The sequence below is a fragment of the Verruconis gallopava genome, assembly GCF_000836295.1.
Source record: "Verruconis gallopava strain CBS 43764 unplaced genomic scaffold supercont1.2, whole genome shotgun sequence".
Taxonomy (NCBI): Eukaryota; Fungi; Ascomycota; class Dothideomycetes; order Venturiales; family Sympoventuriaceae; genus Verruconis; species Verruconis gallopava.
The window spans coordinates 164,050-185,690 of NW_015622138.1; the positions used below are offsets into that span (position 1 = coordinate 164,050).

General features: G+C 52.4%; 8 protein-coding genes across 10 annotated transcripts; 2 read left to right on the top strand and 6 right to left on the bottom strand.

The window, feature by feature from the left end:
- Positions 1 to 93: 93 nt before the first annotated feature.
- PV09_00555 (uncharacterized protein) lies at positions 94 to 4,365 on the top strand. The gene is made up of 2 exons (XM_016353310.1): positions 94 to 390; positions 441 to 4,365. The coding sequence occupies exons 1-2, from the start codon at positions 159 to 161 to the stop codon at positions 3,437 to 3,439; spliced, it is 3,231 nt and encodes a 1,076-aa protein (XP_016218463.1). The 5' UTR covers positions 94 to 158; the 3' UTR covers positions 3,440 to 4,365.
- Positions 3,443 to 5,718, bottom strand: PV09_00556 (uncharacterized protein). Its single transcript, XM_016353311.1, has 4 exons — positions 5,420 to 5,718; positions 4,854 to 5,296; positions 4,304 to 4,730; positions 3,443 to 4,009 (listed from the first exon to the last, which is right to left on the bottom strand). Exons 1-4 carry the CDS (start codon positions 5,512 to 5,514, stop codon positions 3,643 to 3,645), a joined length of 1,332 nt encoding a protein of 443 aa, XP_016218464.1. The 5' UTR covers positions 5,515 to 5,718; the 3' UTR covers positions 3,443 to 3,642.
- A 299-nt stretch (positions 5,719 to 6,017) lies between these two features.
- Positions 6,018 to 6,900, top strand: PV09_00557 (uncharacterized protein). The gene has a single exon (XM_016353312.1). It carries the CDS (start codon positions 6,447 to 6,449, stop codon positions 6,858 to 6,860), a length of 414 nt encoding a protein of 137 aa, XP_016218465.1. The 5' UTR covers positions 6,018 to 6,446; the 3' UTR covers positions 6,861 to 6,900.
- Positions 6,457 to 9,723, bottom strand: PV09_00558. 2 transcript variants are annotated; one of them, XM_016353313.1, is made up of 8 exons: positions 9,385 to 9,723; positions 8,867 to 8,957; positions 8,649 to 8,803; positions 8,439 to 8,457; positions 8,274 to 8,311; positions 8,070 to 8,216; positions 7,568 to 7,993; positions 6,457 to 7,483 (listed from the first exon to the last, which is right to left on the bottom strand). In XM_016353313.1, the coding sequence occupies exons 1-8, from the start codon at positions 9,405 to 9,407 to the stop codon at positions 7,450 to 7,452; spliced, it is 933 nt and encodes a 310-aa protein (XP_016218466.1). In that variant the 5' UTR covers positions 9,408 to 9,723; the 3' UTR covers positions 6,457 to 7,449. The 2 variants fall into 2 exon arrangements, with proteins under 2 accessions (XP_016218466.1, XP_016218467.1); XM_016353314.1 differs by having other exon boundaries at positions 8,867 to 9,723.
- A 261-nt stretch (positions 9,724 to 9,984) lies between these two features.
- PV09_00559 (uncharacterized protein) lies at positions 9,985 to 10,341 on the bottom strand (the record flags this gene model as incomplete). Its single annotated transcript, XM_016353315.1, has 1 exon — positions 9,985 to 10,341. One exon carries the CDS (start codon positions 10,339 to 10,341, stop codon positions 9,985 to 9,987), a length of 357 nt encoding a protein of 118 aa, XP_016218468.1.
- A 1,147-nt stretch (positions 10,342 to 11,488) lies between these two features.
- On the bottom strand, positions 11,489 to 11,907 carry PV09_00560 (uncharacterized protein; the record flags this gene model as incomplete). The annotated part of the gene is made up of 2 exons (XM_016353316.1): positions 11,489 to 11,673; positions 11,793 to 11,907. 2 exons carry the CDS (start codon positions 11,905 to 11,907, stop codon positions 11,489 to 11,491), a joined length of 300 nt encoding a protein of 99 aa, XP_016218469.1.
- A 3,545-nt stretch (positions 11,908 to 15,452) lies between these two features.
- On the bottom strand, positions 15,453 to 19,009 carry PV09_00561. 2 transcript variants are annotated; one of them, XM_016353318.1, is made up of 4 exons: positions 18,811 to 19,009; positions 18,698 to 18,759; positions 15,824 to 18,643; positions 15,453 to 15,772 (listed from the first exon to the last, which is right to left on the bottom strand). In XM_016353318.1, exons 1-3 carry the CDS (start codon positions 18,954 to 18,956, stop codon positions 16,044 to 16,046), a joined length of 2,808 nt encoding a protein of 935 aa, XP_016218471.1. In that variant the 5' UTR covers positions 18,957 to 19,009; the 3' UTR covers positions 15,453 to 15,772; positions 15,824 to 16,043. The 2 variants fall into 2 exon arrangements, with proteins under 2 accessions (XP_016218471.1, XP_016218470.1); XM_016353317.1 differs by having other exon boundaries at positions 15,453 to 18,643.
- Positions 19,010 to 19,497: 488 nt separating this feature from the next.
- PV09_00562 (uncharacterized protein) lies at positions 19,498 to 21,092 on the bottom strand. The gene is made up of 2 exons (XM_016353319.1): positions 20,933 to 21,092; positions 19,498 to 20,875 (listed from the first exon to the last, which is right to left on the bottom strand). Exons 1-2 carry the CDS (start codon positions 21,035 to 21,037, stop codon positions 20,267 to 20,269), a joined length of 714 nt encoding a protein of 237 aa, XP_016218472.1. The 5' UTR covers positions 21,038 to 21,092; the 3' UTR covers positions 19,498 to 20,266.
- Between the last annotated feature and the right edge of the window lie 549 nt (positions 21,093 to 21,641).

Sequence of the window (21,641 nt, forward strand, 5' to 3'; positions counted from 1 at the left end):
GGGGGGTTCGGCTCGGTCGCTGCAGCTTTGACGTCAAATCGAGCCAGAACGCGTGACGCGTTGTGCGTGAAGCACCGCGACCACTCTTCCACCCACAAATCTCAGCTCAGTTCATGGCACCATCTGGACCACGCTCTAATTGGTAGCGACATGTCTCCATGAGCCTATCGTCCAGTCCAGATTTTCCGAGCTCGTTTGATCCTGCCGTTTACTTGCATTCTCAACTCTCGGACGACGCGTACGCGACAGCGGCTCTATCCGCAGATTTACTCGAACTGAATCGCCACATCGAAGACGTTCGGCAGCAAAAGACGAGGGAGAGAGTTGTTGTACATCATCGGGCTTGGAACGTGGCAGACGTCTTTCGTAGCGAGGAGGATTACCCCATTGGTATTGCCTTTGTCCGACAATACGCGGAATACCTGTTGACATGTCAGCAGTCACGCCCAGCAAAAGCTTTGGCAATCATCCCACTCTGCCATCATCATCACCACCACCACCACCACCAACACCACCAATCATGACAGTGGCCGCTGCATCTTCGCCTATCGTGTACCCAGCTACTTCGTCTCCACCAAGCCTCGACTCACCAAGTAAGAGGAGGAAATTTAGCGACGACAGAAATCCGTTGAAAGAAGTGAATACCAACGTTCTTCGAGGAGGATTTATTGACGATGATTTCGACGAAGATGACGACACAGATTTGGGCCCTGTCCACAAGAAACCACGCCTGTCACCACCAGCGAGTGCACCGCAGCAGCCAGAGCCAGGCACTGTGATTTGCGTGGATAGCCTATTCAACGAGAAACAACTAGCTCAAACCTATCAGTCTGACTTTGCGTATGCTTTTGATACCGCTGAGCAGGACTCGCAAGTAAGTGCTGAATCTGGCCTTGGGCTCTGTAACCAGGCTGGACACAGGACCTTGCTCAAGATACAGACATGCTCAGGACGAGGCATTTATGTAGGAGAGCGAAGGAAGAAGGCTAGTCAGACGTACGAGCAGCTTGTTGCCGCCCGTTCAGAACATATCGAGGGTCATGCGAGACGCAGCTTCTATGGTGTGGATATCCATCGGCTGTTAAATGACATTTCACAGCAAGCCAAGGTAAAGACGGCGACCTCAGGGGAAACTACTAATGTTCTACCAAGCGTTGAACAAGATCAAGAACCTGGTGTATCGCGCAAGAAACAGAGGACTCTGTTGTGGACCGAAAAGTATAGGGCACGGAAATTCACCGATCTTGTAGGAGATGAACGAACCCATCGCTCGGTCTTACGGTGGCTGAAGGCATGGGATAGCATCGTCTTTCCTGGCTCTAGCAAGAAGAAGCATTTGCTCTCTAGGAAACACAACGAGCAAAATGACGAACGTCCGCACAAGAAAGTGCTTCTCTTAAGCGGCCCTCCTGGCCTTGGTAAGACAACTCTTGCCCACGTTTGTGCTAAACAAGCTGGATACGAGGTGCAAGAAATCAGCGCCAGCGATGAGCGAAGCAAGGATGTCGTAAAGGGGCGCATCCGAGATATGGTTGGCACAGAGAATGTCCGTGGTCAGCACCTCGAAACTGAAAGAGGTAAAACGAGGAAAGCTGGCCGTCCCGTTTGTGTTATTGTCGACGAAGTTGATGGCGTTGTTGGCGGTAATAGTGGTGGTGCCGGCGAAGGCGGATTCATCAAGGCTCTTATCGATCTTATTGCCTTGGACGAACGAAATTCGAGGTTGAACGCTACGCAAAATGACCCTAGCAGACCTAAGAAGCAGAAGAAGGGCCAACAATTTCGGATGCTACGACCTCTCATTCTGATTTGCAACGATATCTATCACCCTTCCCTTCGGCCACTTCGTCAAAGCTCGGTGGCCGAGATAGTGCATATGAGGAAACCGAATTTGAATATGGTCATTTCGAGGGTACACAGTATCTTTGAGAAGGAAGGCATTCCCAGTGACATTGACGGCGTACGCCGTCTTTGCGAAGCTACATGGGGGATGAGCTCGAACAAAGAGGTAGGCAATGAAGCAGGAACTAGTGAAGGAGACATCAGAAGTGTCCTGGTTGTCAGCGAATGGGTTGCTACGAAGTTGCGGGCTTCTAGTTCCTCGCAGACTGGACCATGTCCGAGATTAACAAGAAAGTGGATTGAAAGCAATATACTTGGTGAATTGAGTCATGGCGGAGGCTCCGCACGTTCACTTGGTCGAGGCAGTGTCAAAGAAGTTGTTGATCGTGTCTTTCAAGAAGGAGCAGGTTTTCCGAGGACGAGTCCCATCACAGCGAATGCAGTCCAACCTCCTGGAGATGGAGAAAGAGTGGTCGGCGTTGCGGAAGGATCAAAGAGACAAACAATGGAACGCCTGCGGGAGATGATTGATACGAGTGGAGAGACGGATCGCATTCTGATGGATTGTTTCACGACCTACCCCACGCGACCGATCCAAGACGATACATTTCTGAGCAAGCCAAACAACGCGTACGACTGGCTCTATTTCCATGACCTTCTGTCTTCGCAGATCACAGGATCGCAGGAGTGGGAGCTTGCGCCTTATATGTCTACGTCCATCCTCGCATTCCACGACCTGTTTGCGAGTTCCCATGCTGCCGTTCACAGGTACGGCAATAGAACCAAGGAGGATGAGGATGAGGTAGAAAACATGCCGTTCTCAGGACCAGCAGCGCCATACACTGCTGCGGAGTCCATGAAAGCCAATACCGCCTCGATCACGTCCCTACAGGGCTCACTATCGATACCTTTGGCAAGGATGTATCGCTCTCATGCCGACATCGCTACAGAACTCCTCCCATACACTCTTCGCATGCTTGCGCCCGACATCAAGCCTGTGGTCATCAATTCCCATGCCGCCGGAGCCAAGTCAGCGCCTACAGCGTCTGTACGAAAGGCGTCTGAAAGAGCGCTGGTCGCCCGCGCGGTGGAATGTATGGCCGCCACGGGCGTGCGCTTTGAAAAGTCCCGCGTGGAGACGGAGAGCGCGTCCAACAAAGGCGCATCCGGCGGTTGGGTATACCGAATGGAACCGCCTCTGGATTCGCTGGGCACGTTCGAGACCTTGAAAGGCCAAGACAGAGGCGTCAGATACGCGGTCCGACAAGTTCTGGAGCTGGAGTGGCGGAAGCAGGAGCTGAAAAAGGGCGAGGAGACACGGCTTAAGAAGATGGCTGGACACGAAGTCGGAGTTGGCACCGACGCAAAGCAGCTCGACCTGCGAAGGGCCGCGGTGAAGAAAGACTTCTTTGGGCGAGTGGTTAGAGAGACGGCTGGGACTACTGAATCATTAGACGACTCGGGTGGTGGGTCACGGACTCAAGACCTGGCCGTGAACAGCACAACCAAAAATCGCGTCTGGGTTAGCTACCACGAAGGGTTCAGCAATGCCGTCAGGAAGCCGATAACTTTGAAGGAGTTGATGGAGGGGCTGTGACGCTTGTGAAAGGAGAGACTTTTTTTTAGGGAGGCTTGGATTACAGTCTCCACCAAAGGGCTATACTCCGAGTTCATGCTTACATACAGGTTATAGATAACGCTTTGACTCCACAGACTAGCCCGGCAGAGAATCCAAGCTTATGAATTGCGCTAATGCGATTTAACCGCTCAGCCGCCGCCCCCAACTGCTTGGGTCCGGTTCTACCTCGTGTATTCCTTCTGCAGCAGCTTCGCGATGGTCGTCAATTGGATGTTGCTCGTTCCTTCGTAGATAACACCAATCTTGCTATCTCTGAAGTACTTCTCGGCCAAACCTTCCCTGACGAAACCCATGCCACCCATCCATTCGACGGCCAGACTGGATACCTTTCCAGCGACTTGGCTGGCGTAGAGCTTAGCCATCGCGGCGTCCTTGACAAATTCCTCGCCTGCCTCCTTCTTGCGCGAAGCATTGTACACCAAGGCTCTGGCTGCCGCAATCTCCGTGTACGCTTGAGCCATCTGGTGCTGCATACCCTGGAATTCACCGATCAGCTGGCCAAATTGCTTGCGATCATTCCAGCAGTATCTAAAGCAAACAAGTCGTTAGCGTAAAGGGTCTGACGATCGATGCTAAGCGTGTAAAAGTCCGGGGGATGTCAGGCTTGATTTAGCTCGCTTCCGATGTCCAAACTCGTGAACTAGAGGCGTTAATGCGCGCCACAGCCACGAGTCAGAACAAAACTTTAGACGCACAGCTCGAACGCTATCGGCTGTCTTGGACGGCGGAGTGGGTGCTGCTGCTGACCCCTCTTCAATGGATGGCTAGAAATGGAGCACGACAGAGCCATAACAGGTTTGACAAGGAGGAGCTAAAACTTACCGCGCAGCGTTTTCCCACGCGCCTAGAGCGAGGCCAGTCATTTGTGCAGCGATTCCAATGCGACCCTCGTTGAGGAGGCCAATGGCATACTTGTATCCTTCACCCTCCTTGCCGAGGAGTCGGTCCTTGGGGATCTCCAAATCGTCAAAGTTGATCACGCAGGTACTGCTGGCCTTGATGCCGAGCTTCTTTTCCTTTTTGGCAATGGAAAAGCCCTTGTCTCCCTTCTCCACAATGAAGGCGGTGATTCCTCGGTAACCCTTCGAGGGGTCAAGATTGGCAAAGACAATGAAGCAGCCGGCCTCCATGCTGTTGGTGATCCACATCTTGCCGCCATTGATCACGTAACCGTTTTCCGTCTTGGTGGCCTTGGTAGCCATCGCGAAAGCGTCGGAGCCCGACACGGGCTCGGACAGACAGAAGGAGCCTAGAGTGACGTTAGAAACGTCTTATTCCCCCGGGGCCGAGACAAGGCGAAAACATGAAAAAACAAAATATTAAAAATATAAGAGGACAAAGCATTTGCAGGTGTTTCAACACGCAGACGTACCAACCGTGTCCGTCGCCAGTCGAGGTAGCCACTTTCTCTTGATCTCCTCGGTGCCGTATTTCATGATGGCAGTGTTGACCAGCGTGTTGTGGACGTCGCACATGACGCTGACGCTTGGATCGACCCTGGCAAGCTCCTCAATGGCCACAATGGCAGCCGTGAAGTTCATGCCGGCGCCGCCGTACTCCTCCGGGATCTCGATGCCCATAAGACCTTGTTCGAACATCTGCTCGACGACGGCAGGGTCCATCATCTCCGCCTCGTCCATCTCCCTTGCCTTGGGCTCGACGACCTCCCGCGCAAACTTGGACACCTGATCGGCCATGAGGGATTCCACTTCGGACCTGTGCGTGATCGGCGTCGGCGGGACGTCGCTGAGGTCAATGGGCTCGGCCGTCTGCCGTCTCCTGCAGGTGCTCGACAGACATCGCGTCGTCAGGATCCTGTGTTGCGGTCAGCGGGCCGGCCATTGCAAACAACCACCACCGACAAACACACACGCACACGCATGTACAAACAAAAGCGAAGCATGTGCATGGGTGAGCCGTGGGAAGGGCAATATTTACTGCGGGGAGGGGCGAAGGCCTTGACGGCTCCCCTTCGGGGCAGCAGCAGCGGCAGCCCGGACAAGAGGTCGAAGAGATCTCGCCAGCGCAGCCATGGTCTCGTACGGTCAAGATGTATCTAAGCGAGAAGGAGGAGGGCCTTGCAGATGAGTCGCACCACACACGAAACGTGAAATGGGGAAAAAAAAAACAAAACAAAACAAAGAGTCGAAGCACAGGAGAAGGCGTGAGCGTTATTGATTTTTTTTTCCCTTCTTTTTTTTTTCTTTGACAGGAATTTGGGGGAGCTGCGCCCATGCATGGCCCGCGAAAAGGACGATCCCAGGGCGGGCCCTCTTCTTCTCTCTCGCTGGCAAACAGCTGTCGGCTCCCCGGGAACTCATTTTCCGTCTGAGGCTGGCCCGCTGCAAGCCGAGCTATGTGTCTCCAACCTTCCCATCTCCGCTCCCCTCTTCCCGAAATCTCGTGGACGCCGCCGCAGCTCCAGCACGGAACGATTTAACAAATGGGAAAAGACTTTTTTTTTTTTTGGACGAAAACGACGTCACAACGTTCACAAAAAAATGACACTTGGGGCATCCCCCGCCCCCCCCCCCCCCGGGGACACCCCCTCTGCCGTGCAATATGTCAGACCGCTGTCTAGGGCAACGATCCCAAACCATGTCCAAAAGCTGGCGAAAGGCGGAGAAAAAAGTCTGGGGTATCATGGTACCCCGATGCACATGCAAACGAATTGGGCCCTTTCATCGAACGATCCTGCAGCAGCGTGGCTGGAAAGCTCCGTCATGAGCCTGACGGAGAGCTTGTACACGTACTACAAGCTTCGCTGCGGCCTGTGTACCGGGCGTCCCCATGGGACAGCGTCTCGCTTTTCTAGAGCTCGACTCTTTTTGCCCGCATGACGATCTACGTACTTGGTTCAAGGCATGCAGGACTGCCAAGCTGGCGATAGGCTCCAGCGGAACGGCCCTGCTGCAGCTGTCACAAACTGAGGAAAGACTAGCAGAAGGATTCTGGTGGAGGCGAGATGTACAAGGGGAATGTGACTTTGGTACATGCCTCATGGGGAGCTGAACAGTCCCTGCTGCCCTCTCAAAAGCCTTCCAAGCATGATCCGGCGTCCTCGCCAAAGATTACGATGACAACCCATGATCAGGTTGCATTCCTGACGTACGCTCATTGCACCTACGCACGTTCATCTTCCCCAGTTTCTCGTCGTGCCAAGTGGCTCATGACGCGGTACGTGCATTCGTATCAGCGTTGTAATAATTCATGTGCATTTAAATTCAAAAAAAAGGCGAGAGACTCGCTGTACGAGCGCCCACCCATGCCTGGTGCTACCTCTTCCAACCTGTTGCTGTACATGGTATCGGAGCTAACAGATGCCCACAATTCAAACGCCAAATATGAAGCTCATGATAGACCACCCGCCCTATTTTGATGTCCAGTTGAGCTCTCTCAGAATTCACAAGAAAGAAAACCAAGACTAGAAATAGAATAGATGAACTAGCATCCTCCTTTCGCGGGAAAATGGTCTGTCGTCAAATCATCCTTTGTTGAGCAACGTCCCGCGTTGAGCAAAGGCTGCTGCACCAAAGCTTTGCCCGCCGGTCGATCTACGAAATAGTCCATACTTAGACAACCTACGTTACGAAGGATGAGTACCGCCAGTCGGGGGTAAAAAAACCAAGGTCTAGACTTGGTAGGGATATAGCCGTGTCGCCGTATTACGCGTACCTTACGCATGTTTAGAGGTGATTAGGATTGCTGTCAGTTGGATCCGCGTGTTTCACTGTCGGTCTGCGTAGTCTTTGTCTGTCTGAGAGAAAGAAGGAGGGAGGAAGATCGTGCGGTGTATTGGAGTCTGCGTGGGTGAGAGAAGTTAGGTAGGTTTCGGTTCGTGCGCAATGGTAGCAATGCCATTGAGCGATTCACGTTAGCCACAAAGGCGTTAGTGAGAGATGAATGATATTGGACGGTGCACGATCAGAGGGGGAGTAACATGCGCCTGCAGAGCTCCACTCCTACAATCATTGCACCGGTCTTCTGGCAGTCCATATGTGACTAAGGCACGTTAGCAACGCCCGATGATCGGAGGATATGTGCACTCCCTCCCCGCCAAAGAAGAACAAAGAACACAGAACTCACATGTTGTTGTAAGCATGAAACTTTGACTTTGAGATCTCCTTCTTGACCTCCTTCACCAGCGGTCGAACGTGTTCTTCCGCGCTCCATCGATTGACTCGAGTGAATGGTGCTAAGCTGAGCGCGTCAATTCCATCTGTCAGGCCGAGGTTGTACCAGCGACCAATGGTTTTCTGATGTGGATCTGAAGGCCAGCCATTCAGAGGGGCTCTGATAATAGTTTCCTGGATATCAATGAAGCCGGCGGCCTGCAGCATCTGTCTCGTGGTGTGTTGATACGCAATTGGACGATCAGCTCTTTGCGTTGCGTCTGCGAGATAGTTATACCATTGCACGAGATACGAATTGCTCGGCAAAGTTCCGTCGTCGCAGCGGGGCTCAAGATCGATTTCGACTTGTTCTATCCAGCCAATGCCCGGCTTCAGGTGCCTGCTGCAGGTCAGCTGTGACAGCTCGCACGCGCGATAGCCGGCCAAGACGATGGGCCTTTTTTTCCCCAACATACTGAAAAATCTTCTGGTACAACTCTGGCCAACTAGACACGCTGCCACTGGCCTGCTGCAAATGTATCAAATCCCAAGAATCTTCACCGAGACTCCACACGTGGCTTTCGAAGTCGCGCGGGACGCGAAATCGCAGATTAGGTGGGATTCTATTGCATACGTTAGCGGCCTAGGCCCGGAATTCCGTCAGATGAAAATAGCCTCACTTCTCGGGCTGGATATTGACAAGATCAAGTCCTACGACCTGCACGCCAGTGATTAGCCTGTATACCTGAGCTGAACAAAAAAAAAAAAAAAAAATAAAAGCAGGTAAGGTTTGAGATTCTGGAGGAAAAAAAAAAGGTGAATGCCAGCTTGACTAAAGCACATACCTCAGCAGTCTGATATTTACTAAAAACAAGAAATTTCATAGTCAGCAAACGTCGTTTTCTCATGCAAAGAAGAAATGTCGAATGGGTCGGTAATTTTATTTTCTTTTCTTGTGCTGCCTCGGACTGATCGGCGGGCAAATATTGAGAGCCGGATAGTCGGAAGAGCTCTTTGCGATCGAATTTGATTTCGCTAAAGGCGTGTGAACTTACTCGGCCATGTCGATTGCCCAAATCCCTGTTCCGCATCCAAGATCGAGTATGCGTGGAGGATCGTGAGGGTTTACGTAGATGGGCGCCTGATGCAGTTGTCCTCTTCGTGCAACCTCAAAGATTTTATGGTAAATGTCCATACGATCCTTCTCCTCCTGCGGGCGCGCGCGCGAGTCAGCGGCTAGTCTGGGGACATGGTCATCGTGGAAAACGCATACCTCGTCGCAAGGATACATGTAGACGCCCCGCCGAAAGCCGTGATAGAGTCGTCCATTCTCCACATAATTCTGTGCCGCCGGTACTGCCAACCTGCGAGCAAGAAGAGAGTCGAGTCAGCCCTGAAGTTCCGCGTGCTTCGATCACCTCGTCTGGCAGGCCGAAGGGTGCAGGGTGCGGAGGACGAGGGGTGGTAAGTGGTGTCTGTGCTGAGAGCGGGAGGACTTTGTGTGCTCTGATGTGTCTGTGCGTGTATGTGAAGGAGAGGGAAAGGAGAGAGAGCGTAAGAGAGGGTGGGTGAGTGGGTGCAGGTGTAGTGTGTGCATATGTGCGCGAGCGAGAGAGGGAGATAGGTAGAGAGTGGGTGACAGGAGCGAGAGAAGAGCGTATGGAAAACATCCGGCCCGCCGCCCGTCGCCTGTCAAACGGGAGTGGTTCGTGGTGTTTGTTGCTCGCGCTGCTGCCGCCGCAGCCAAATGGCGAACGAGCGTCGGTGTGCAGCCGAGTGCGGAATACTCACCCGTTCGAAGCCATCGTAACCATCTGGCCCGAAAAGCGGTTTGGCAACGCACACTGGCGAGGCGTGTGGAAAGGAATTGGAGCTTGGAAAGGTCTGGAGGAAAAGTTTCGGGAAAGTCGAGTACCAGGGCCTGCTTATAGCTGCCAGCAGGTCATGAGACGGCGCTGAGGGTCGCACTTAGCAGTGGAGTCTGCAAATGGTTGGGTTACCGACAACACGGTCGTCTGTCAGTGCGAGCCGGACGGGGGCGAAGTTCAAAGAGCGAGGGTGGCACGGGAGAAGCCAGGGGACGGTCAAGAATCAAATATTTAAAGTCGAAGAGCGCAGAAAGACTCAGCTAGTGCTGGGTCAGGCCGGGGTGTACGCGGGCTTTAACGTTGATCAGCGGAGAGCGTGCAGACCGGCAGAGGGCGGTGGTCGACCCAAGGAGGATTGCACGGCTGAGGGGGTCAGCGATGCTCTTGCGCCTGGTGAGGCCACCGTTGGAATTATTACGAGCCCTCTCCTCGTTTGCGCCCGCACTCGTACGCGCCCGTCCACGCTGAGCAGCCACGGCTCTAATCCTCCCCAATGGCTCCCACACCTGTCCTCCATGCGCCTTCACCTTCCCTGTCCTTCGTCTTCTTCATGTTCTTCTCCCGCCTGCTCTTCCTCTTCCTCTTCCTCTTCCTGTTTGCCGGCGCGCTCCCTACAGCCGCCGCCCGCCTGGCTGCCGCGTTGGCTGTCGTCGTGGCTTTTGTCGCCGTCCTGGTCGTTGTCGTCGTCGAGGCGCGCTTGCAGCCCAGCATCCTCCGCTCCTCTGCATGTCGTCGGCAGCCTGCCCTCTCCGGTTCGCGCTGCCCGCGCGACGTCCGTCTCTCTGCTTCTCCGTGTGCACCGCTGCGGTGTCGCCCCGTGCCAGCACCCGTGGACTGAACCGTCAGATCCACTCCGCCCAGTCGTGCTGCACATGCACATTCCGTTCTTCGATGTACATCTGCCCATATGTACAGCACGCACGGTACACACTACCTATCTCGCGCTCTCTCTCCACACCTTTCCCTCCCCTCTCCTTGCCTCTGTTCCTCGCAGAACTCCCACAGCTCCCTATTCGATCCCGCATGGCGCGAGCTCATTTCTTTTCTTTCTTTTTCTTACGTGTGTGTTGGTTTTTTTTTCTGACGCTTCTTTTCTTTTTGTTCTACTCCTTGCCGCTCCTGCTCCTGTTTCTGTCGCTGCTGCACAAAGCCTGTGCTGCCTGCCACTCCAAGGCGGGAACTACTGTGGCTGCTTGAATGTTCCGATGGCGCACACTCCCTGACCAGGTCTCCGGAGCAAGGAGACGGCACAGAGGCAATCTGCTCGAACAAGCAGCATGCGGATGGAAGGCAGAGTCCTACGCGCCCCTGGGCGAGATGAAGGGGGTGGGCGAGTGGGAAAGGCGATCGAGGGAGCCGGCCAGCAAGCGATACACGGTGGCCACAGAGATGAGATTTGATGACTACGTCCGTGGAGATTTTGCTTTGGTGCCGGACTGGCGGGCCTGCATCCTGACGGTGCTTTTGGAGCATCGCGAGGCTAGGACCGACTGGGCACGCAGAGGGCTACGCTCGTCGAATCGAGAGCGGCAACGCGCTCTGCAACCTTCCAGCAGTCTGGGATCCGGTAACTGGGGCGCTTTGGTTGGCTACCAAGTCTGTCCACACCACGGACAATGGTGTGTCCAGCCCGTCGGTATTGGCAAGGACGCCCCCTGCGGCCAGGCCTGACCTTGCTCCCTGTCCCATATCCGCCTGCGCCCAGCGCCCCAGCTGCCCACTCGGCGCCAGAGCATGACTGCACACTCGTCGTGGCTGCAGCTGCTCCTTCCTTTTGCTACACTTATTTGTTATTCTGGCTGGTTACGTCTGCCAACCGCGTTGTGGGGAGCTGGCTGCCGCTAATGTCGCGGGCTGCTCCTGCTGCCACTGCCACGCCTGCTCGTGCTGCTGCTGCTACGGCTGCGACGAGGACTACGACCACGACCACGACCACGACGACAAACGGCAACGACGAACGGCGACCTTGACTGCTGTGCGCTTGCAGTCCGTGTGACAAAAGCGTCCAACCACCAGCGCTTGGTGGACTACGCCCCGTCTTCTGCTTTGATATCCCTGATGATTCCCCTCGTGCTCTTCGTCGCGGCTGCCCACGCCCTCTTCGTCACCTGCCGCGGCTGATCGCTGATCGCCTGCGTCCACGCGCCCTCGTTCGTGAACCACACATGCACCTGAGGAATGGCTCCCACGTTGAGAGCTTCGTGAATTTTGTCTAGAAACCTTTTCAAATCGCATCCTTTGATTTGTCGCTCAACCGAAAAAAAAGGGAAAAAAAAAGAAAAGAAAAAAGAAATTCCGTCCCATCTTCTGCGGACATGGCGCGTCACCCACCCCGCTGTAGAGCGACCGTCTCTGGATCGGAACCAGAACCGCCACCAATCCTCGCCTGGACCTTGCCGATACGCAAGATGTCCGTCCTGACGTTCTTGTCGATGCTGCACTGCATGAAATCCACCGCTAGACAGCTTTTCCACCGGCTCGGAGATACCATTCGCATCAATGAGATCGCGTTGGGAATGCTGGTCAGCAGATCTGCCTCGCTTCCAGGGTGAATGCGCCATATTCCTCCAACCTCAGCCTTGCAAACACACCTGTCTGATCATCTCCTACGCTTGTCCCTTTTCTTGTAACTCGCAAATACGAGGCCCGCCCTGCATTGTCACAGCGTGGCAGGTGTTTTTTGTTTTTGCTGCCTTTTCTGTCTCACGACTGGGCGACGGGCACACACGCAACCCAGACCTACGGCGTGACCGCGATTGGACGCCCTCGCACCTTCTGGAATTTTCAGACACGCCTGAACTTAGCAGTTGCTACCAGGATCACGAATCCGATCGCGCGACATCGCATCCAAATCTCCAGAAATTTCTCGCCGTCGCACCGTTACAAGACGCACCCTCCGTGTACTGTGAGCCTTTCGTCCTCCTGCAACTAGCTTGTGCGTGTCCTTCTGCCTGCCTTAACGCTTACTACAAGTATCCTTGTCGCGTGGAAAGCTAGAGCTGGGCATGTTCGAGCACATCAATGTCGTCGCCTAGTCCCACATCGCCCTCGCTCCTCGACCTGATGAACGGCACGGCAGTACTCTACAAGTATACTCACAGGCGAGACTATTTGTGCGCTAGTTCGTGGCACTCAATGTGGAAATTCATCACGCGACAAACGGGACCATTCAATGAAGCATATTTTGCCTCGACCATGAGCAAGCTGTGATTTCTTGTCCTGACAAACATTCGCATGATTAGTCCACGGACGACGTCCCATGCCACAGCTTCGCGGACGCAGCTAGTAGGGAAACGGCTTCAGGTCAGCGCGAGTCAGCTTCAGGCAGCAAGCCTCAAGCACCAAAATGGCGAGGCGGAAAACAGTCAGATGCCGCAAGCCGCTGAAGAATGAGGCCAACAAATCCAGCCCACTTTGCTTTTAATTGTCATGGAAAACTAATATCGCCGCTAATGATGAGACAATGATTTGTGCATCTGAATCTCCCAACACGGCCGAAATAGAGACTAGAAGACATTGTTGCCATTCAACGACATGTATAAGCAACCAATACAGAGGTCGTCGGCAATCAGGGAAAAAAAAAAAAATCATGCTGGCGTAAGCGCCTCTCCTGATCGTGGAGGGCACGTTGGTGATCTCTGCACACCCAGAAGCAGGATCTCCTCTCCAGGGATCGACAGAAGGGTTGGAAAACCCACATTCGGTCACAGGACGAGGAATTACGACGGCCCATTGATTCCCTAATTGCTTCGACAAATGGATGTAATTTCGCCAGGCACATTTGTACCCTCGCTTCAGGCAAAGTTTCTCTTGCCAAACGCGATGTGACGACAAATCAATTCAAAACGTAAGATCGCTCGTGGTGTTGGCAATGCCCCGAGCAGCTGAGGGGGGCCTGTTTCTTATGACATCGACATTTTACACCGGCGCCGTTTGCTGCTGGCCTGCTTTTCCACTCCCTCTTGGCACGCTGTCTCCCAACAGCTCGGTACTTCCAACACGCCTTCTGGAAAGCCATTGTACTCGCTCACCGCCAAAAGTGTTTGCCACCCTCTAGTTCTTAGCAGGTCATAATACAAGGTTGTTGTGGATGATGCATGCTAGGTTGAATGCAATTTGCAACATCCCTCCAAATTCACGCGGCCCAACAAATAGTCGTGAGGTGTTCGAATCAACGGTTCCTGCGCACGATTTTTTTTCCCTACCGTGTGTTTCGATTCTCGATCTGCGTCGTCGAGAAGTGGATGCAACAAGTTCGGACCTTGAGCCGACGCCAATCTGCCATTTTTCGCGTGCCTGCCACTCACGGTATGTTTGCTGGGCCCACGAAAGGATTAGATTTGCCGCTATACGCGAGCAGGAGTTCGAAGGAGGAAAGGATTCGGAGGACTCCGTCCTTCTAATGGACTTCGTTCAAATTGCATGCCATGTCCTGCGAACAACACGTTTCACTTTGTCAGATGTGTGTACACCTCAATCTCTCTCTCTCTCTCTCTCTCTCTCTCTCTCTCTCTGTGTGTGTGTGTGTGTGTCTGTGTGTGAGTGTGTTTATGCTTGTCTCCTTCTATGTTCCACGGGAGCTATCTCGTAGCGTGGAAATCTGGTTTCTAATTTCTCTTTTCCTTTCTGGACAGAATTCTCATTACAGAGTATTGGCAACCGCTGACAACAGGAGAACGCCTTTCCCATGTCAAACTGAAGAACAGGGGGGAAATGGGTCCTGTGTGCTGGAGGCTATCTCGACGAGGCCCAAACAGTGCTAGCTTCATTTATATGGTGCCCAATTCTCTTGCTACACCCAGACCCCCGGGCTTTTTGCTTTTCTCACGGCATTAAAACTCTATTTGGACTATGGACCATGACTTCGAAAAAAGCAAGACAAACATCCCAGGCCCATAAAGCCCCTTGCGACTTGATGACGAAGGTACCTTGCATTCTGCATTAGTAGATTACAATATACGGTCGCGGACCAGGAGCCATGGTGGAATGCTAGCAAGTCACCTGACTTCTCAGGCTTGCCTAAAGTTATGTTAGCGGTTGCCAGGTATGCGCTTCTCATCACATCACGCTGCAGGTGACTTGCCTCGCACATGTCCTTTCCCCGTCGGAATGTTCCTGCGCAGCCGTTAGTGAGGCTCGCCGCTGTTACAGCAGATTTGTCAACGGAATGGCGCCTATCAATCCAGCGTTTTGGGATCCCAATATGACCCAGTTGCTGCGTGGAAAAACACCACCCTGTATGCTGACCCCCACGTTTGGTGGCATCCTCGCCCTCTGGACATATTATAGATCTGCCTTTCCCCGACCGCACATGTTCAGGACAATGCAGTCCAAATCAAACGGCCTCAGACCGGTCACACGCACAGCTGAAGCCAAGCGGCCTCCAGCTCCTCGCGAAAGCAGGCAACTGACTGCCTTGTACTTGTTTGGACTGTAGGGAGGTGCGGCCCACAGCCGCGTTTGTCGAACTTCCCATGCGACTTCTGACACAACCACATACCCTACCTATTCACAAACGCATCTTCTTTGGCACAAGCTCTCCATACAGGAACCCACCCACACCCCTTCCCCCCCCCCCCCAAACATTTGCCTTCTTCGTTGAAGGATCACCACTGGGCCATGCTGCAGAGGCAATGCTATCGAACGGGCTGCGCCGCGAACGCTCATAGGTTCATGGTAATCGGTGCTGGGTTCGCCACTCTACTGGGTTGTCTTGCCCATGAGGATTGGCCAACGCACGATCAGGCTTGTCCAGGGCCCGCCAACTGCGTCACCGATGTTCACGCGCAACAGTGACGACGCCATTCGCTGCAGGAACTCACGTCCGTACCGCCTTGGTCAGATACTCGACCTTGGACTTGGATCCACCGCGATTGGCCTGGTTCTGTAATCACAGTATCCGCTTTTGGACAGGGGGATCGCAACATCGGAAGGATGAAAAAACATCGCTTTCAGCATCGCTACCGGCTCCGTGGGAACACGTTTTGTTTCATTTCTATTCTGCGCATTTTTTTTTCTTCCAACCGACAGCTAAGCCATAACTCGAACCGCTTTGCTGGAACTGTGAGTACGAGCTGGAACGCTCGATGGTGTGATCGCAGACTCAGACATCTCTTGAAACTGTACATGTCCAGCCTGAGTAAGCACTTTCGGCCCATCAAAGGACCAATGTTGACGTGGGATTCCAAGGAATATCACTGTACGCGAACTACTTCAAAAGGATCTGCGTTTTAATGTCATCTCGATTTCGTATCCCGTCACTAGATAAGCCAGCCACCTCGTGCTTTTCCATCTGTGCGGTTTCAATAGTCCTAATTTGGCCTCAGCACATGCTCCTTTTCTACATGATCCGAAGAACATACGCAGGAAATACACACACAGTGCATCGTTTGGATCATGCGTGTTCCTCCCCACCCTGTAAGATGTAACACAGCCTCCTCTCTAAGTGCGACAAATCACCTGCTTCGAATTGGTGCTGACGATCTGGGGTTATGCACATGGGAATCCCTCGTCCCAGAGCAGTCGGCGAGACGTAGGACTGATGAGGTGTGACAAAAAGTGTAGACCACGTCACAACACCGCTCAGGTCGTAGCTTTCGCCTTGCCTTTTTCTTTTTCACGTTCCTTGTCCCTGCTGCCAGCGGTTCTCTTACGTCTCCTTACTGGCTGGTACACGTCATTAAAGTTCATCACCATAGCCAGCCACCTCATGTCCGCGTCAGGTTGGTAATACAGATCTCCCAACAGCATGTTGACACGCGCCTTGAACTCGCCAGCCAAGTCTGTCAAACGTTTCCGTATCGAGACCAACACATCTTCCTCGTTTACACCTTGAGACAAGCCTGCTGGCAGAGGAAGAAGCGGTGATGATTCGGTCCCTTTACCGAGCTTGAGAGACGGAGTAGGGGCTGCGGAGTCCGGATCAAAGGAATCGCGATCACGCTCCGAAAGACCCCATTTCCCAGCCGCAGTTCTGGTCTCTATCTTTGCCGACAGGTTCTGTCGCTTCAGGTTTTCCGCGACGCTGACGCCGTACAGCCCATCGACGGCGTCCTTATAAGACAACATCGTCTTGAGGATCTCATGCAATTGGCTGGTAAAGTCAATGCTGCCGCTTCCAAGCAGGCCCTTCCTCGTGATTGAGCTGAGGTATTTCGCGTGTGCTTGAATGAAATCATCGAGTGTGGAGTCCGGCTTGTGCATGGCTTGGTCCAACTCGTTCCACGAGCTTTCGATCACTTCGAATAAGATGTAGTACTGCAATTGCGAGACGAAATGCACCATCTCAGCAACAACGCATCTTGCCGTCTTCCAGTCACGCCCCGTGAGGTCTTCCACGTTCCTCAGCGCAGTGCGAGAGCCCGTCATGCATCTGCGCCACGTCGTGTTCAACGCGTATTCGACGCGTTTCACACGCCACAAGAAGTTGAATACTTTCAAGTACTGCTTTGAGCCATATGGCGTGATGATGACATCCACGGGAGGTGAGATTTTGTACTCGAGCGTGAATACGTCCCACCCAATCTCGCCGTGGCTCAACTCAAGCATGCGGCTATCCAGCCGTCTCAGGACGTCCGGCGAGTCGTATTGCGCGTTTGAGTTGCGTACGGCATGCTCAAGCTGTGCAGTTAGTGTATGTCGATATTGTGTGTTTGCAGGCTTTTCCAAATTGGCCGCAAGCGATTCCATCAGGATGGAGATGAAATCTCCAGCTCCAAGAAGCAAGTACTTCTTTAGCGCACCGAGATGGTCAAATAAGTGAAACTTGGTGGCCATGAGGTGTATGAGTCGTGCCATTGTAGTCTTGTAGGCCTCGTCAATGCTTGACTCTAATGTCGCGGTATCCCCATACGTGAGCTCCCGGGAAGCGTCTCTCGAGTAAGACTGTACCCAGGTCGCATCATAGCAGCCGTGCCGTATGAAATTTAATGACTTTCCAATCAAAAACACTTTTTTGGCGAACGTGTCGGTGAGAATCGTGGGCACCATCGTTGCCTCGAGTTTGTACTTGTCTTCCCACACGCTGGTCGCGCCCCCTCTTCGGCCAACGGTGTCGCTGTCGTCGATCTTTTCCTGCTGCTCTATGACGAAAAATTCGCCATGCGGGTCCGACAGCTCGCCGTCGTAGATCCATTGCCGCAGCATGTCGTAAAATGGCTTTGCCACGTGTGCAAGCAAACGTTCGGCGACCTGTTTGACGAATGGGTCGCCGTGATTCAGAGCGAACGAATGTATCATGGATATCAGTTGCCCGCCCTTCTTCTCCCTCGCTTGCTCGACCATGACGTTGAGAAGCCGCAGTGCGGCCGTCGGCTCCCTGCTCCACAGAACGCATCTCTTGAGTGTAACGCCAGCTTTGCCGATACCCCTTCGCGGCTCTGCGTCGTGAAGCTGGGCCAAAGCTCGTCTGATCTGTGATTCGAGCTGTGCAACGAACTGCAGGTATGCACGAAGCTCAATGTTCAAGGCAGAGCGAAAACTCTGGCCAAGGAGCCCGCCGTCGTCTGACTCGACATATTCGGAAAGTCGCCTGTATAACAGACAGGGTTCGGCTAAGGCGTGCAAAATGCTCACCAAAGGCACGGGCAACGTGTTTGGGAGCTTCAAAACTTTGTTCGATAGGAAGGCGAAATTCGTTGATGATAGGCCCTGGAGGGTGAAGGGGAGGTCGCGTAGCAGAGTCGCTTCTGTTGGCTCCAAGATATCATAAGATAAATGGTGTGTAGGCTCGGGAGGCGGTTCTGCTGCAGGAGGAGTAGTCGCATCAGCGTGGACCTGCGCCTCTTCTTTTGATTTCTCCCTCCGAGACCTTGGTAATGGTCTTTCATGGCTTGCTTGTCCTGAATGTTCAGCGTTCGAGAGCCTTAATAAGCCTGCATTCGAGAATGCTTCGTTGAAAGCCGGACTATTGACATCAAACTGTCGTTCTTGCCCGGGCAATGCTCGCTTTGGAGTCGGATCGTCTGTCTGCACGTCCGATTGAATTGCTGTGTTCTGACTAGGCATGCGATTATGAATCGAAGGTCGCGACTCTTGCAAAGGATTGAGGAGAGGAGGATCGGTAAGCTGGTGCAAGAAGTAAAGCATGGCCCATTTTTGGCTCAGGACTGGTTGCGCAAGGAGCCGCGAGTACAGGTTGGAGAACTTGAGCGCCTTCTCGGGCGAAAGATTATCCCGTATCACTGTCGAATCAGAATACCGTTTACGAAGTGCGTCAAGATGGTTTGTGTACGTACGTCGCTTCTTGATGAGATCTGCCGCATGATGCACATCTGCTGTAATTGATGGCTCTTCCGAACTGCGCGACATATTAACCCATGTTTACAATCCCGTCTTCGTGGCACAGCACTTTTGGAGAAGTTCACTCGAGAAGGCAAACGCTTCGTCGAGTCGCTGCTCGACGGCGTCCTCGTCATCTTCAGGATATACAGGGATTGTTCGCTGCAATAATTGTTCGAGGACGTATCCGATTCGTTCTGCTGAGGATTTTGACATGTTTTCTTCGGCCGCGCATTGCGCTGATGTACTGAACGAGTTGGGTGTAAACGACGCGCTTGGGTATTGGAGCTGTTGTCGCGTTGGAGGGGCTGATCAGCCTGGAAACATGTGACCTTTGAAGTCCCCCAATATTCACCGGCTTGCGCCTCAGCACAATTAGCATAATGCCTTTCAAAATTGGATTTCGTCGGGTCAGTATAGAAGACTTTCAGCTTCGCATGGTGGTGTCACTCTTTCGAAATTAGCACGTTGAACTATCTTTGACCGTGGCCTTGTAGACATGCACAACCAAAACAAAGTCACCAATTAGTTCTCTTGTCTACGCTGCTACATCTCTCTCGCCGCAATTTGGATCCACCCGAAGACGTCCATCACAAGCTTTGGCAACGCGCTGGTGTTGAGTTTTCGCATGAAAGAAGTCATATTCGTCAATCGGACAAGCGCGACGTTCGTAGATGCTCTCAACCCATAACTTACGTGACACCCTGATAAGAGTTAAGATTTAACATCTGCGTCCAACTCCAACGACGCCTAGCTACAAATATATAATTTGGGCCTTATGTGAGGTGCAAGGCCGACTCGACATCAATTGAGAGTTCCATTGAGGCTTGTCAAAGCATGAGAAGAATTTTTGGATACGTCGTCAGAATGTAATAAGATGAGATTTTCCTTTGCAAATACACGCTCTACACGCAATTGCACCTCAGTTGTGTACATTTGCTGGCTTGAAGTGAGTTGACAATGACGTCTTGGTTGAGAGCTTGTTGTGGGACGGAATTGCAGCAAGCCGTCCATGGGGAGCAGTAAAACGTCTCTGTGATCAGTCTTCGTTGTCATTCCAGTTTCTAAAGATCAGAGCCTCGAACTTTGGACTGTTGGCCATTAACGTTGATAAAAATCATGTTCTCAATCGTCACTGCTCATAGACTCCACCACGCTTTCGATAAGATCAAGCAATGAGCAGAGAGGCCAGCCATAGACATCGTGCGGTGAACACTTGTACTAATACATTGCGCAATATACACATAGTCTTCAGGCTTGTTGTTTTCGAGCCCGAAGAAAAGCCTTCCGTATCATCAATCGGCCTGCTTGCATCTGTTTTAATCAAAACGTCGTGACGGGATGATAACGTAAATCATCCGGTCCGTTTGAGAGGTGAAAGGGACGCAAGACTCCTTATTATATAGAGCCGAAGACACTGTCGTGCCCTGCAAGACCTAAATCACCCATGAATAAGAAAGGTGTGGGATTTGGAGCAAATTTTACCCTGTGGCGGTTTTCCCGGGGCACTGCACAGCTTGAAAATCTCACTTGCTTCTTTCCTCCCGCTCGAGTTGCTTCAATCTGTCCACCAGTTTGCCTCTCAGGAAGTCGCTCAAGCCCAAAACCCCGTCTCTTGTGACAATGCGGTATGTCCCACTTGCTTGGTAGTTACCCCCATCTCCTACAAATGAACCCTCTCCGTCAACTTCGACGCTACCAAATATATCCTCGGGATCAGGGATTCTACCAAAGTCTGGTGGATGTCTCAGGTCATAAACATGAACCCAGCCATGCCTGCCTCCACTTCCCATGCCTCCTTGTGACGCTGTGGGCCCTGCACCAGATGTGGATGGTTTTCGCATTCTTTGCTTCAAGGGATGGCTGGAAGGCAAGAGAACACCGCCAGAGAGTGTTGCACCCGCTTGTGAGGCATATGCTGCTGCTGATGCCTGGACTACAGGGTCGTGTATTGAGTATTCTCTCATCACAGATTGCAGAATCTCAAGGAAGCGAGGATTCGGCGTAAATGAGGAAGGATTGGATTCTGGTGGTATGGTAGATGTACGGCCAAGGACGAGTGTACTTGTAGATGGTGATGTTGGCAACAAAGAGAGGAGGTTTTGTGTGGCATCGTGGGGATCAGGGAAGTAATACTGCCTTCGTCAGCCGATGTAATAATTGACGTGCTCGCTGCAGTCGAGAAGGCTCACAATATGAGGATTACTTGCGAGCGTGGACAATGTTCGCGCGCGTTGACCGCGCAAACACCATGACGCGATTCCAATTGATGGCCGAGGCAGTCGTTGCATTAACATATTTTACAACTCTCGAGAATCGCACAAGCTAATTTGTACGCAAGGAAGTTTGAAGTTTGCTGCACAAACACTAGAGCTTTGAAATCTTCTCAAAGTGGAAAAGTCGCAATTTCGTCCCGACGTCATAGACCTATCCTAAGAGCCTTACAAATGAGGCTGAATAAAGATATTCTATTTGATCACTAGTATGATTTTTTTACCAGACTTGGTTTCGGTTGAATTAAATCGGTTCGGTGATCTAGAAAATGTGTTACATATTAGTTGAACTATGAGAGCTCAATACTGAAGCAATTCCAAATGCTAAACACTAAGGACGTCCTACCTTTGCTTATCATTCGGCATCATCTATAATTTGAGACCAGCTAGTCCTTCTGTTTCTCCTCTTGATCCGAGTTCCAACTTGTCTCGGGAATACCTCGACGGAAGAGAATAGCGTTCTAGCTCTCTGTGTTTGTTCAATGGCATTCCTTACCAAGCATTTCTCTCCATCGGAGCCATGACTTACAAGAAGGGATAAACGACGTAGCGTCATTACATGCTATCACATTTGACTAGTACTCAACACTAGGAATTTTTCAAAGTTAGGCGCTATACAAAGCACTTT